The sequence below is a fragment of the Microcebus murinus genome, chromosome 12, assembly GCF_040939455.1.
Source record: "Microcebus murinus isolate Inina chromosome 12, M.murinus_Inina_mat1.0, whole genome shotgun sequence".
NCBI lineage: Eukaryota > Metazoa > Chordata > Mammalia > Primates > Cheirogaleidae > Microcebus > Microcebus murinus.
This window is the reverse complement of record NC_134115.1, coordinates 45,217,148-45,233,615: the sequence shown is the minus strand read 5'-3', so window position 1 is coordinate 45,233,615 and position 16,468 is coordinate 45,217,148. Positions and strand designations below refer to the sequence as shown.

At 36.6% G+C, this 16,468-nt stretch overlaps 1 protein-coding gene across 3 annotated transcripts in view; it reads right to left on the bottom strand.

The window, feature by feature from the left end:
• The window catches only part of ADAMTSL1 (ADAMTS like 1), an 856,830-nt gene that overhangs the window by 180,921 nt on the left and 659,441 nt on the right, over positions 1-16,468 (bottom strand). For 2 of the 3 annotated variants that reach the window (XM_012769704.2, XM_012769706.3), the window contains 2 exons: positions 15,974-16,112; positions 2,158-2,208 (listed from right to left, as the gene is read on the bottom strand). In XM_012769704.2, the coding sequence (XP_012625158.2) occupies positions 2,158-2,208; positions 15,974-16,112 (190 nt within the window). The remainder of the gene's footprint in view (positions 1-2,157; positions 2,209-15,973; positions 16,113-16,468) is intronic. The other variant, XM_012769705.2, reaches the window with a different exon arrangement.

The window sequence follows — 16,468 nt, the reverse complement described above, 5'->3', positions numbered from 1 at the left end:
AAGAACAATCTAAAAATTCATTAAATTGTGTTTTGTATCCACACTTGTGGTCTTAAACTCATTTAAATAATTTAAATAAGTAAAGCCTTCTGCCTTAATCAGTGGGTATCTGTCATTTGAGAACTGTTTTGAGCCTTAATTCTTTTTATTAAATGAAAACACATTTGCAGAAATAGCTTCCATTTACTAAGACTTTATCAGTAAAGCGGAATAGCTAACTTTAGAACTAGTTCAGTATCAAAAGTGCAAGGGTTAAGAAATACAGTCTATTTGTCAATTGTCCTTTCCCATTGTTATGCATGGACATGCCAAAGTGTACACAAGGACATGGTGCAAACAAACATCAAGGAAGATCATTTCAATTCAATTTACCACTGGACTTTAGGCATTTGGGGGAAATCGCAGGCTGTAAGAAATCAAATTTAACCTAAAATGGGCACTAGTCATTATGCCAGAGAAATATAAACAAGAGAGATCATAGATATGACAGAAATCTAGGAGCTGCCATTACAGGAAAAATATACACTTGATGTTGCTCACTCCTTACACCCAACTTTGCCTTTATCATAAAATGTATGGCTTTCACATAGATACATGTATCCTTTGAATAATATTTTACAGATAGAGAAATCGAAATCAGATGAAATTCTGGTTCAGTTAAATGAACTTTTTGATATTTTCATTAAATTCTTTTAAAGAGAAGAGTTCTTAATCAAACCTGCAAATGATACATCAGGAAAATTCTAAAGTCATTTATTTTCTTTATCAATATAGTCATAGGAAAATGAGAGGGAGCTGAGTAATGAGGTAGCCACTTAGTGAAAGAGATGAAAATGATATCTAGTATAAATCAAATCCCCCTTCTACATGTGATCATTATGGGAAAAGTGAGTTTCCTGCCAGTCCCTGGGAGTATTTAAGTAGACACTGGATACAACCTGCATTGGTGTGTATGTATTATATAAATATCTATATGTATTTATGCATACGAGGACATATATGCACTGAATATATGAATGCACATATGTTTACATATCTATAAGCATAAGTATGTTTATGAGTGGTTGTGACTGTGGAGAAGGAATGGAGAATGAAGCATCACGGGGGTGTTGGACTAGCTGACCTCAAGAGAGCTCTATTTGGATGCTAATTCATTAGGTATTTGAATATTTTCCATTAAACCTTGCTTTATTTTATAGTTCAGAATAAAATTATTTTCTGGGCTTGGTTTAGTTTGGGATAGAACAAACTACTATGAATCATTTCAACTATTTATGATCTGATTTAAACCTCTGGTTCTAAATAGCAGCTGATTCCCTGAGGACCAAATAAGCAAAGAAAATAGAACAAAGGTCTATTTCAAGCCCAAGTTTGATTCTGCTGTCTGTGGAGCTGTTTCCAATGTGGCAGGCAGTACACTCAGTAGCTAGTACATTTTTCAGCTTCTCCAGTTTTCTTATGAATATATTATAAAGAGAACAAGTTCTTTTAAAAGTTCTTAAGTTACTTTTGTTACTTTTTCTAGTTTTAAAAAGTTCTATACTTTAAAAAAATCAATGCAGCACACTGAACTTTCTGTTTCGGAAAAACAAGCTCTCCCAAAATGTTCTGAACAATAAAAATATGAAAAAATTGCCCTTTTGTACTCAATTATAATTTCTTTGAAATAAAAAGAGGACATTTAGAGCCCCTGTGTAGAATAATAGCACATCTGGAATTCCACATCTGTGGTATTGCAATAATACTTTCGGCAGTGTTTGTTTAACAGTTAGCAACAGTGCTTTAATGACTAGGGTCCTATTGCAGAGGAAACACAGAAAAGGACAAAGGGAGTGAAAGAAAGATAGCACATAAACCCATACACTGTATCTAATCAGAGTGAATTACTGTGTCCACTCCAATGTAATATGATCCTATCTTAAAATGGGTTTTGAATGACAAGCTTACAATCTGAGCAGGCCAGTACTATTAGTACTATTCAAAAGCAGAACTCAGGATAGATTGCAAAATATACCATCTACCATCTTTTTTTTTTTTTTTAACAGAAAAACACAAAGTCTACGTGTGTGTGTGCGTGTATATATATATATTTATATATATAAAAGCAGCAGAAGACTGATTTGCTAATTCTAACATCAGGATGATTGATTTACGTACCGAGGAAGGGGATGGTAGAGGTCATAAGGCATGATCTGCTTGTATCCGTCACTGTTAGGAACAATAATGCCAACCCTCTGAGTAGAAGGTACACACAATAAAATAAACACTAAACGATTACATTATACAATTTTTTATACAAATGCAAAATAACAATAATAAATCATCTCTGAAAAACAACACTAAAACAGTTCAACATCTTAACGCTAACATACGCTTTAGGATGGGGCAAGTTCTTTGAAAGGGCACCGTTTACTATAATTAGTTCTCTGATCCAAGCAGGAAATACCACTGGAAGGGGTGGTGGCAAGAAAACTTGGCACCTCATCATTAACTATGACACAATAAGCTTGTAAATGTTCTTTAATCCCCAAATTATACATCCTATGAGGTCATTATTATTATCATCATTATTAATGTTACTTCCAGATGCTTACCAAGCAATTGCAGTTACTGTCTCACTTCTGATGAAAGAGAGAGCTATCTATGGACTTCAGAACTGACGATACTATGCAACTGCATTAGCAAATAGGTTTCTTTTCTTGGCAGATCTAATACCTGGGAAACGGTCCTTAGGTATTTTATAAGAAGAGTGGGGTGCGACTAAACATCATAGGCAACTATTAGCAAGAGCAAATTCCCTACCAAAATAAAGGTAGGCAGTTAAAGTGAGATAATAAATATGAAAGATTTTTTCTTGCAGTCTATAAAATATTATATAGTGTTAACTGCTATTATGGTGGTGGCTGTGATTGTCATGGCTGCGGTTAGTTTATCTAGTGCCCTGGGAAACCTGTGAGGTTTAGAGACAGAGTAGAGGCTAAAGGATCCACAAAACATGACATTATGGGCTGTGTGGAAGTTCTGAGAGGCCTTTGGGACTCTACTAACCCACTCTAACCTACTTCACTGATTTCACAGAAAGCCCCCGGTTGGTAAGACTGGGTCCTCGCTGAGGCCTAGTCCCTGGGCTTGTGGAGGATTTATGATTCATGGTTTTGGTAAGAGGGTTAGTGCAACAGAGCACCCATCAAGAGTGGGAGACGGAGAGACTAAATGCACAGATGCAAAGCATGGTAGGGCATAAGCAGAAGATGCTCATTTTACAACTGGCAAATGACAGAAAGCCCCTCTTTTGAATACTGAAGGAACCCATGGATTCTATCTGTATCACTGGGATGAATGGATGGGTACATATTTACATATCTGCGTAGTATCTACATGTTCAATATAAATGTTTACATTTTCTATTTAAATAAATAAACTAAGACTTTTGTTTTGACCCCATCCTCTGATATAGGATGGTATAGTATTTTTAAAAATATGGCTAGCAAGGCCGGGCGCTGTGGCTCACGCCTGTAATCCTAGCTCTTGGGAGGCCGAGGCGGGCGGATTGCTCAAGGTCAGGAGTTCAAAACCAGCCTGAGCAAGAGCGAGACCCCGTCTCTACTATAAATAGAAAGAAATTAATTGGCCAACTGATATATATATAAAAAATTAGCCGGGCATGGTGGCGCATGCCTGTAGTCCCAGCTACCCGGGAGGCTGAGGCAGAAGGATCACTCGAGCCCAGGAGTTTGAGGTTGCTGTGAGCTAGGCTGACACCACGGCACTCACTCTAGCCTGGGCAACAAAGCGAGACTCTGTCTCAAAAAAAAAAAAAAAAAAAAAAAATATGGCTAGCAAACCTAGGTGTTTGGGTGCAAAGAGTGAGTTTGAAGTACTGTGGATCAGAGGAGTAAAAATGGCACTGACTGGAGACCAGCAAAGGCAAGAAGGAAAGAGAGAGGGATGAAGGGGCCTGCGTATTTTCCAAAGAAATTACTGAAAGGTAAGGGGATATAAGAGAGAAGCTAAATATGTTTGAAAGAAAGTGGGAAACAAAGCCATGAACATAGATATCCATTCCCAGTAAGGGAAATCACTGGAGTACCAATTTATTTATTTTACGTGACTAACTTTTCTGTATTCATTTGTATGACTGAATTTTTTGCACTTGTTGGTGTGATGAACTTTTCAGGGAGTGTGTATGTGAATGTGTGTGTCTGTGTGTGTTACCCTTAAGTAACAACATTCAAGAAACTGGATGCTGCCTTTTGGGCATGCTCAAAATCCCATAGTTATTTAACCCATGAATGAAATGAATATTACCTAACTTTTCTCCCTGTTTTTTGAGTTAAACTTCCTATTCTTTTCTACCTTCTTCTGACAGACAAAAAAAATTAGACAAAGGCTGAATCCTGCCTTTTATTAGAATCATATGATCTCCTTCCAATAATTCATACATCTAGTAATTAAGGGAATTTTCTTTCTAAGAGGACTACATTTTAAAGAATGGCCATCTTCCAAAGTCCTTCTATTTAATAATAGCTTTGGACATACACTGTTATCTAATAGCAGTCAATTAAGGCATAAATCAAATTGACTTTGAAGTTATTTTTTTACCTGACACTAGTATCTTTATACATGCCTACATCAATCTTGGAGTACAGAAATGCATACCATTGCCTTCTCTCCTGAAAGAATTTATGGCTGTAATTTGTCATTTTCAATATTAAAATGAACTGTTGCAGATCTTTGTCAATTGATTTATCAGCTGATGATATTTAAAATGGAGACTAACACTGAAGGAGACAAGTAGACGCGAAGAAAAGGAATAAAAGGGGGAGTGTATAGAATTCAAGACGTTGGACTTTGCTTTGGACTGATTTAGAAATGATGTTTTTGTTTGAACAAGGAGCTTTAAACCTGGATTCAGCAAAACTATAGCTATATTTGTCTTTCTATGGCATGGGTCATGGTGAAGCCTCATAAAATGACTCTGTGGCACCTGTGAAAACAGAAAGATATCAAAACAATGGTGCTCTGTCCAGCCCTGCTGATGCATATTCGCGAGCACGGGCTCGGCTCTCCCTCTCGGGGTTCATGCCATGGCCCTGGCTCTCAGTACACTGTCGCAGAGGGCAGGCAATCTTGCCTAAACTTAACTCCTGATTGCTTGCCTTTAAGACATTTTGTTTTTACATGTACATCATAAAGAATGATGAAAAAAAGATGTAATTTAGGGACTTTAAGACGTTCCTCCCATGTTTAGGTCTCAATTTGGGTGTGTATGTATGTATGCATGAACTCAGACATGTGCCTGAGGATGGGCGGAGTGGTAGGGGCAAAAATGATTTGTAAAAGTGATCATGCAGGGAAGGTATAAGAAACAGTTGGTTTAGGGGCAAAGCTACTCATTCTCTGTTGCCTTGACGATCCTGACCACGACTAATGCTCTTCAACCGTGGTCGTGGTGCTGACAAGAGAAAGTGAGGATGAGAAAGTGACCATTCTAGAATAATGCGGCATCAGTAGAAAAGACATCCTACCTCATTTTCTCAAAATACACACCTCACTGAACTATCCAGTGACAGTTCGGGAGAATGCTCCAATGTTATGATAGCTTCATACAGTGAAATATTATGCAGCACATTAACATAAATCTTTTTGAACTATTTCTAATGACATGGAAAAATGCTCATATGTAATGTCAACTAAAAAAACCCCAAATACAAAATAGAATGTATAATATGCTCTATAATACTAAGAAAATATATAGATTATATGTGTATATATCATCTATGCCATCATTTTCATAAAGCATATATATGTGTGTGTCCATATGTGACATACATACACATGTGCATGCATGTACATATATGGACACACACATATATATAAAACATTTAACAACAGTGGTTAGTTACTGGTTTTGGATTATGGGTCATTTTTGCTTTCTTTTTTATGCTTTTCTGTTTCCCAAGCTTTCTGTAACATATTACCTTTTACAAGCACAGCAATTAGAATGTTCAAGTATGACAAAATTCAAATCTGAGAAAGTATATGACAAAAACATTGGGAACTGTGATATAAATGCATGAAATGAGGCCATTACCTCAAATTCCATGTGTCACTTCAAGATGATTGAGTTTTTGTGCAGAAATGAGCTAAGATACTACTTTAGAACAATAGCCCCGATTATAAAAAACAAGCCAAATTCAGGCTCACACTACTCAGTTGTGGAATTTACATATTGTGATAAACCTCTGTGAGAAAAATCCCCATGTAATTAACTCCATGGGCACCTCATTTACAGGGGTTCTTTTTATAATGAAAATGAACCATAAGGAGATCCTTTCATGGTTTCAACGGTCTCTCTCAGTGAATCTCTTGCCTCTTGCCTCCTCCAGAGCTGCGATCTTCACTTCTGACTTCTTGAGACGTGGATGTGCTCTAGGATTTTCAAGCTCTGTATGTCCCAGACAATTCATTATCTGCCTCTGTAAATTGCTGCTGTTTCTTTCTTTGCACTATTACTATTTAGGTCACTGCTGTTCTCCAGTCTGTCCTACATAATTTGGGATATCTTTGCCACTCGGTTCCTCCAGCTGTCATCTCAACAAACAGCAACATTTGCCAAATACATCTCCTCCTGACACAAGTTTGGGCACTTTTGCACCAGTCTCCTAACAGATCTTTCTGCCTACAGGTGTGATTTCTCCAATCCAGTGTACTCAGAGCTGTCATAGCAACTGATATGTCACTTCCCAACTCAAAAGACTTATGTGGCTCCATAGTGCCCAGTGAAATTCTTAGACAAATTCCACCTCTTCTAAAGTCTTGCCTTATTTTCTTCTTAACATCTAGCCAGAAATTTTCTCTTTTCCAAGCATCAGTAACACTAACTCCTCTCAATGTTTTTAACCACCTATAGTCAGCTCTCCATATCTGTGGGTTCTGCATCTGTGGATCCAACCAATTATGATTTAAAAATATTTGAAGAAAGAAAAATAGATAGATGTTTTTTACTATGTACAGACTTTTTTCCTTGTCATTATTCCCTAAACCATATAACAACTATTTACATAGCATTTACATTATATACAGTGTTATAAGTAATCTAGAGATGACATAAAGTATATAATGAGGATGTGCATAGGTTATATGCAAATACTACACCATTTTACATAAGAGACTTGAGCATCTTTGGATTTTGGTATCCATAGGGGTTCCTGGAACCAATCCGCCATGGATACTGAGGGTTGATTATACTGACTTCTAACTTTTGCACAAGTTTTTCTTCAGTTTGACATCATTGGGCAGAATCCATGTTGGTTCATTATTGCACCCATGCACAAAGGCGATTTGTAAATGTTCACTGAGTGAAGTCATGTCATTGATGTACAGATGCAAAGGCAAGCAATAGAACTACCATCCAGAATTAAGACAAACAAACAAAAAAGCAAAAACAAGGTTACAAAATAGTTAGAGAAAGTAGGAGAGAAACTCCCAAATTGCCACTTGCTGGGCCAGTGTTTAATCCCACTCTTTGCCTTTTGCTAGCCCTGGTGTCTTGGAGAGATGGTGGTCTGTCATGGATTGCACTTTGGAAGGTTAGGAAGGCTTTCCAGGCAAGTAGTGGTGACTGGTTGATGTGAGGCAGAGAAAGGACAGACTAATGATAATTGTTCTGCTAGCCTGCTTGGCTTAGCTCTGTATCTTTTCACTGGGTATTTCCCAGAAATAACTATGAAACCTTTTTAAAAATCTTCTCTTCCCTTTCTATGTCAGGTGTCTTTCAGATATCATGCTGCTTCGTAACCGTATAGCTCAAATTGCCCTGGATAGAGCTGGGGTTGGGAGTCCGGTTGATGCATCTTTGCCTTTGTCATGGCACCAAGCACAGAACCTTGCACAGGATAAAATTAGGTGCTAAATTTTAAAAAGAGAGAGAGAGAGAGAGAGACAGTGAAATTGTATGTAGTACAAGGAGTTCTGCTACAGAGAGGATGGTGCTCCATTGTCTTTAGATAATTCCAGGGCAATAGAAACCAGTCCATTCCTAACAGTTTACAGGAGAGAAGTAATTAAATGTTGGAAGATACACAGCATTTTGCTTTTTCATGAGTAACAAAGCACAGAGGATCGGGACAAAATGAAGAAAAGGACCATCTGAGAAGTTGGGACATGGTGGGTTAGTGTTCCTCTCTGCTACTTTCTTTCTATGCATCCTTGAGTATCTACATCTGGACTTTTGCTTTGGTCTTCTGCAAAATCTAAGTGTTGGATGAGACCAGAAGTTTTAAGATGAAGAGTGGGTGTCTGGAAACCAAGGACATTGGACTCTATCTTACCTGCTACCTTCTCCTCAGTGGCTGCTGAGGACGGACTCAGAGCTCAGTGGGTCATAGCTCGAAACCACTGAAGTAAGATGATTGTATAAAAATCTCTCCTGCTCTGAGACTTGGTGACTTCCTAACACACAATGGGGTTCCCTAACATTTACAGAGGCAAGTTGGGATCTAGCAAATGATAAAATATTCTGTAAATAGATCCCAATTTTTTAAAACCATAGTAACTGGTAAGCAACATTCATTGACCTGGGCTGTACTGGAACCAGACCAAAAGGAGCCTGCTTCATCGTCCACATCTAAAAACAGTTTGTTAGACACAAATTCCTTTCTTGCTATAATCTAACTATTGGAGAGTTTTAATATTTTGGGTCAAATCATCAAAAATTTCCTCCCATTCTCTTATCTACAGTTTTGGGGTTAAACATTATTGATATAAATGAATGCAATTTCTGAATTGCTTTTAAATAAGTGGGACTAATATTTCCATGGGCTTTGTTATCTGTTTCTGTACTGAGCGATTTGGCCATTATTTGATCTGAGCAAACATCAGTGTTTATGCTTATATGAAAGAGTCTTGCTTGCCTAACTTAGGTATGTGGTCAATTCAAATACTCAGACCTTGCATTGAGATGGTTGGCAGTTCTATGCTGTCTGTGGAGGTCCAAGTTGGGTTTGAACCAGATCTCACAGGTTACTAAAGGCATCATGTAAAACAGGGTGACTGTGGGATATTATGGGATGGATGTTGCACCAGGGATCAGGTTACCTGGGTAGGAGATGCTCTGGAACTGGAAGTACTTTGATTCACATCCCAGCTTGCTTTGGTCAAGTGACTCTAACTTGGGGTAGTCATTTGACCACTCTGAGCTTCATTTTTTTTCATCTGTAAAATATAGATGACAATCTCTGGATTGCTAACCTCCTAGGGACTGGAAAACTGAAATGAGATAATGGGATGTGACAGCACCTTATACATTTCAAATAGAAGTGACATGGGCAAGTCATTTTGCTGGTTCGGGTCTCAATTTAATAATGATAGCTGATGTTTGTTGAGTGTTGACATCTTGCTAAGAGCTTTACATGCATTGTCTCATCTAATCCTCACAGTTACCCTCTGATGGAAACATTATATATTCATTTTACAGATGGCAAAACTCAGGCTTAGAGAAGTTAAGAAATTATTTAGTAAAGTCACATGGCTACAAATTGACAGAGTGAGGTTAAAAATAAGGATGACGACAGTGCCTATTCTAATAATTCAGGCTAATTAAGAGAATTACATAAATGATTATACTTTCAAAAACTTTAAAATGTAATATCAGAAGTGATCTTACTGTTAGTGAAGAGCTAGCTTGGTAGGAGAGTTGAATTGCTCCAGTAGCTGAGTTATAGTTGATTATCTGATTGCCTGATGATGTATCTGTAAGCTCAGGAAGGGTGTGATCATGCATTCTAAAAAGCACCAGAACTCTACTTCATTTATCTCATTATAAATAATACATGAAACTGGAAATGAGATTTTTATGGTGTTTTTTCTTATTGCTTACTCATTAGCTGCCCAAAACAGTATATTTAAATGAGATTAATTAAAAGGAAGCAAGTTGTTACTTTTATAAATCATTTACCTTCTGTAATAAAACTAAAAGACCTCCATGATTAAGAAAACATTTCCTTATATCCTTAATTGCTAAATAAGTCAACCATTTTGTAGCTTTTTGGAGACATACCTGGCATAAATCCCAAGTGAATTAAATGGTAAGGCCTCACAGCTGGTTAAGGGGAGGTTCTCAGATGCTTGTGAACTTAGATTTTAGGAGTTGATAATTATCTTAATTTCTCATCATTATGTTTTAAAAATGTGATAAATGTGATTTACTTTCAAGATGACATTTTTCTAGGAATTATGTCTCCTGTTGTTAAAACAACTAATAGAGAACTCCCTTTGTAGTCCCATATAGAATTCTAGAGTTCCATCTTTTCCTTTCATTGTCGAGAAAGCTGATTTCTGGAGAGTTCAGGAGTTTCTCTGAGGTAACATCAACATCATCATAACCATGATCTTAGTCATCCTAGCTGCAGCAACCAACATTTATTGAGTGCTTATCATGAGTCAGGCACTCTGCTAAACTCTTTAAATGTATAACGCCATTTATTCCTCATGACAACTTTATGAGGTAAGTAGCGTTATTATCCCCAATTCACAGGATGAAAAAAACTGAGGCTTAGTGAGTAATATGCCAAAGGCCACTCAACTAGTAGGTGGCAGAGCCAGGACCTCAAGCCAGGCTGTTTCACACCAAAGCTCCCACTCCTGTCCACCAGGCTAGACTGCCATTGACTAGTTGGTCATCACGTTAGCATGAGAACCCAGCTTGTTTACATGCCTGGCACACGTACTGCCTCTCCCGATGCACAGTATTTCTTTATGGTTGTATTAGGATTCAATTCTGCGACTTTTTTCCCCCACAATTTGGTCCCTTGCCAGGGATAATTTATTCAAGTTACTGTCAAACTAAATGGAGCTGGACCAAAAAAAAAAAAAAAAAAAAATTCACTTGAACTCACGAAGAACTGCCACTCGGGGCATACAAGTTTGGGCATTTGCTTAGGACTGTTGCTCTGAATTCCTTGAGGGAAGGGGGAATCTGGATGCAGTTTCAGCTAGAAACAGATTTGTTTGCTAATGATTGCGGCCATGATAGTGTGATGAGTGAGACCTTTTTTCACTTGTCCACCCCTTGCCAATTTAAGCCCCCTTCATTACTGCCTTGGAGGGAAAACCAGAGGTCCAGGCCAAAAAAAAAAGAAAAAAGAAAAAAGTGAAAAGGCGGTTCTCTGATTATCTCACAAACAGCGTTTTGCACAATTTCCCCCAGACAGCCTTAACAGTCTTACTATCTCACAGGCCAGACAGGTAAGGCAAATGTTGCATATTTTACACCTAAAGCTGCTCTGAAAATATAAAGTGCTTATTAGCTGAATTAAAACTATGCCTTTTTAGTTATTGCTGAACCACAAGCATGCAGTTTGAGGCTTTCTGGCCGCATGATGGGTTTGACCCTCCACCCAAGAGATAAAAATGGCATAAATCACTGCACAAATTCCAAAAAACAAAATCTCCCCTGGTGTAAGACAGAAGCTATGACCATAGCATGGTTGGCACATGAGAAACTTTTACATTTGATCCCAAATGTCTTTGTCATGTGGGAAAGGACTCATAACGTAGTGTTAAATGAAGCAGAAAATAAGTTAAACACGCAGTGGATCCTTGCCATAAGGAGGGGCAAGTCTTTGGACTTCTGGGAGTGCCCAAGTTGGAACTACCACCAGAATATATAATATACTATGTATAGAACATACGATGGGCTCAGTGATGTCATAGCTCTGCATTGCCAATAAAAAATATTAATTAATTTTAGCTAAAAGTCATTAAATCTTTATACTTCACATTCTTTTCATTTCCCTTATAAGCATTGAGTTTTGGCTCCCTTTTTGAGACAACTTTTGGCGAGGAAACAACATATTTTATCACTTCAGAAGAATGACTGCATAAATGACATGAGCAGAGAACAACAAAGCCCTCTTGGGAAGAAATTGCTGGGCAGCCAGCTAGGCTCAACTGTTGGTCTCATAGTACAAGTGACTTAAATTCCTGCCTCAGCAAAATGTCAAATTACTCTTTGCCATGGAGAATCCAGGCTTGCTTTTAGAAGAATGGAAACCAAGAATGCTAAATCATTTAATTCCAAGTATCTACTGTGTAGGGTATGATTTCAACTATGTTATGAGCTATAGACAAGACAGGAAAGAAATACAGCAAAAGCATTAATAGTGGTTATCTGTGGGTATTAGTGATTATTAGTGAATTTTATTATTTCCGTTACAGCCTTTTAATTTATCGACATTTCTAAGTTGGCATTTAGAATCAGAAAAAAGGCATCAAAACATAAAAATTTGGAAAAGAATAGGCTAGATGTCAACAATCTCTTTAACCTCAAGAACTTCATAAGTAATCTGCCTCTACGGAAGACAGTGGATGTCGATGAGTATGAAAAAGGGAAACAAGGAGAGAGAGAAAAAATGGAGGGACAGAAAAAAAAAGAGATGGAAAACAAAGAAAGAAAATGGTGGGAATAAAAGGAAGATAGAACAAGAATCAAAAAAATGGACAAATAGTAAGGAGTGAGATATTCCTCAGACTCCTCCATGCCAGTGGTTTCCTGTGCCTACTTCACGTCTCTATTGATGTAAGACAACTCCTAGAAGTTGTTCATGTAATTGAGAAGCTGTTGTAAACTTCCTAAAACTACAATAATGACTGATATTTATAATCCTCACTGATATTTGAAGTTGGAAGGGGCCATGGATACAATTACAAGCAGTGATGTAGAAACAGTTTGGTCACTGAAAGGTTTTATGTTGTGTAGAAGAGCAAAATATATACACCTGACACCAATATTTATAGTTTTAGTTGATCAGTTCAAATGTATAACTTTTGATTATTATGAAGCAATATAATGAGAACAGGGAAGCTATTTCGGTAAACACAAAAAGCAGACATGAGGGATTATGGCTATTGGTGGTCACACCCAGTTTATTTCTGCTTTGTTTGTTTTTAGATGTGTAGTGATGAGAAAATTCTTACTATCACAGAGAAGTAGTTGCCAATGGAAACCATTTTTACAGCTTCCCTTGCAATCTTAGGATATGTATTTTTTTTGATTAAACAGACATAATTGAAAAACTTAATGATGAGGGCAAAAAGCATTTACGTTTGTAGTGTGATATTTTTATAATTGTTACAATAGTTTTTTTATTTAACTTAGTTGAAATCAGTTAAAATTCATTGTTTAACATGTTTGAATATTTTTGTGAGTTATTTAAAAACACTTTAAACTACATAAAACAAAATTTAATAAAGAAACTGTGGAACAAGTTCTGTGGGTATAGTTTAAAAAACACTAATTTAATGCAACAAACAACCTTCTCACCCCCATTTTGTGGGTGAGAAAACTGAGGCCCTAAATGGTAAAGTAATAAATCTAAGGTTATAGACTTAAATACTTAGTGCCATTTTTGTTGTCAGTATACTTACCATTCTTGAAAGTGAATAAACTTGGCTATCTGAAAGGGATTTTGCTGTTAAATACTATAATAGGTCAAAAATCCTAGTGTGATTCAAGACAAATGTGTAAACATCTCAATGGCTAGATATAATAAATTTATTTTTAAATTCAAAAATATGTGACTTTGTACTAAACACATCTATGTTTTCCTTTTTGGGAGTTTCTAGTTTTGGACATAAAAGTGTTAGTTTAATGTCATTGTTCACTCTTGATTTTACTATTAGACTGTTAAACCTGTAGTTAGAAAATAGTTTCTTGAGGGTTTGATTCTGCTGTGAGTGAAGGGAGAACAGACCTCTTTTATAGAAACTCTTCTACCTACTTTTTTTGCAGACTCTCACATCTCATTTTCTCTTAAAATTCAGATGGGTTACTTTGATCCCAGGTATACAAAAGAGCTCAATGAATTTCAGGGCAATTCCTGAAGTACGTTAACCTTAGCAAAGTGTAACTACGTTTTCTAAAGCAGCTTTCCTTCAAACTTCTGCTACTGGTAAGCCTTAATTTTTACAGCTTTGTCTAATCACTTCTTCAATATAAAGCAGTTTCTTGACATTTGTCTGTAACTTATTTTTTTCTTTTTCCTTTTCTCACTTTCTTTTTTTTTTTAAATAGACACCTGTCCCAACATTTATTCATGTGCTGTATTAGATGATTTAAAATAACATAGGACATAGAAAAGGCATAAATTGCATAGGCAGTCTTCTCTCAATGTAGAATGGCCTTTTGCTTTGGATAATAAGAAATAGCCCCAAAATGTTACTGCAACAGAGAAAAGTGGGTAAAAATCAGAGGCCAGAAAGAATGAGTAAATGTTTCTGATTATAAACATTTTCCTCAAATTGTTAACAAAATGCTTTTATTTCATAATTGTCTTCCATGGCCATCACCTCATTGGCGTTTTTTCCTAGTGGGGAAAAGCTTTATGAAGGTGTGGGAAATGAACCCTTCATTTCTCCTAGAAATACATGTACAAACTTCAATGGAAATGTGTAGAAGACTTTCAAAATCTCCCTATGGCTGAGTTGACCTGTCTGAATTGGGGTAACTAGGCTTTTTGCACACTGGTCTGGCTGATACAGGTATGCATAAAAATGTATAAGTAGAATAATTTTAAATAAAATTGAATTGCATGGGTTATAATTATCTTGGCTAAAAATATATTAAACCTTTAATATTTCCAAAATATAGAAATCCAAGCAAAAATTTAATAACTTATTCGGTTTTTATATCATATCCAATTTTTAATATATAATTTTCTGGTATGATATGAAGCTAATTAAACTTGACCTAAATTTTATAATTATGAAATATCTATTCTTTTGTTCCTTTAATGAAAGCCTGCTATTCTGAGTTCTCTTTTATGAGGTAGGTAATAAGGTTCCTATGAGTTAATTAATAATAGCAATTTCACATCACATGTAGCATTTAGAATTCATAAACATAAGATAGAAAGAGTATAAGAACATAAATAATCCCAAAGTATAATAATTTGCATCAACATTGTCCATATAGATTTTAACTATTTGAAGCTTTCTTTTTATGTATGTATAATTAGTAAACTATGATTTTAAAAAATAACATTGAAGTGGTTCTCAGAAATCCAAGGAGTTTGGAAAGGAATTCTTTACCTTTTGGTGTTCATAACTACTTTTGTAGGGGAAGGATTTTCTCCTATCCTCTCTATAAATTAAGGATGAGTAAGCTAAGTTACTGAAAAGAATCACCAGAAAGTGTTGCAACCGCAAAAGCAAATGTTACACTCATGAAAAGGTCCCTGACCTGCACTTCCATGACTACTCATAATCTGAGGATATTTCATTTGTCAGGTGGATTCTTGATCCTGCAAATAATGTGAAGGCCAATTATGGTCTCCAAAAAGCAAGCCATCATGTTTGGAAGTGTCAAATGCCTGATTAAGCTCCTATTTAAAAATGTCTTTTGAAAATCTGACTACTGGATATATAAGTCCTGCTTTCTCTTTAGCAGAGGCTGAGTTTGTTCAAAAGCAGCAAAACTATTCCAATGCTTGTTTTGACTCTAATTAATCAGTGTGGGACCACTTGCAGACTAGAATACATCAGTTGCGGCCCTGAAATTTGGTCTGCTCTGATTGAGTCCCTGATCAGGGACAGAGAAAACGTGGAAAGAATCTGAGAACGTCGGGCCATCCCACTGGTTCAGAATATCAAGTAGTTCATTGGTCTGAGCTTGTTAAGGGCAGAAACAAGGAAACAGAATGGAAAGAAATCAGAAGAGAAAATGACTGTGAAGAGCACATCACTGGCTGCTTTTCAAAAAGAAAGCCCACAGACCCTGAAATGGCATCACACAGCAGCAAGAGCAAGGAGCCCGGGTATTAATCACACATGATTAGGAATGGACACGGGACAGCAACGCTTATTTATGTTTCATTTCATTTTATTTTTAATTAAAATATTTCATTTTAATTTAAGAAGTGTATTTGGAACTTGATTTATGTTTATGACAAATGAACTAGTAAATTTGACTGACCTGGCTGGACAAGGATCCAAGTTGCACTCCTGAAGCTTGGGTTTGGGTTTGATGTTCTCTGGGTAATAGTGACAGTACTGATCGGCAACCACGCGGTTGCTCCGGAGATCGTAACACTCAGCTGATGTCAGCTGGTAACCTGCAGTATCAAACCATCCAGGCAAGTTTAAACACACACGCCAATAGAATAATTCCTTCATGCTTTTTGGCCAGCTCACATTAATGGAAATTATTCCCCAATGCCCCCGTCATTTCCAGGAAAAAAAGCGCATAATTGGAAGGCTCATTAATTTTTGCAGACCTCAAATACTGTGTTTTTCTCAAGTAATCCACTGAAGTTTTAATAATTAAATTATATTATAAGGCTTGAACTTCACAAGGGCATAGCTAGATTATAGGACTCTGTGGTAAGCACTATGCTTTTTATTTCTTTAGTATAATCTAAAAATGTAACACAGAATTCTGTATCCAAAAAAGACTATCAGTATTTATTTA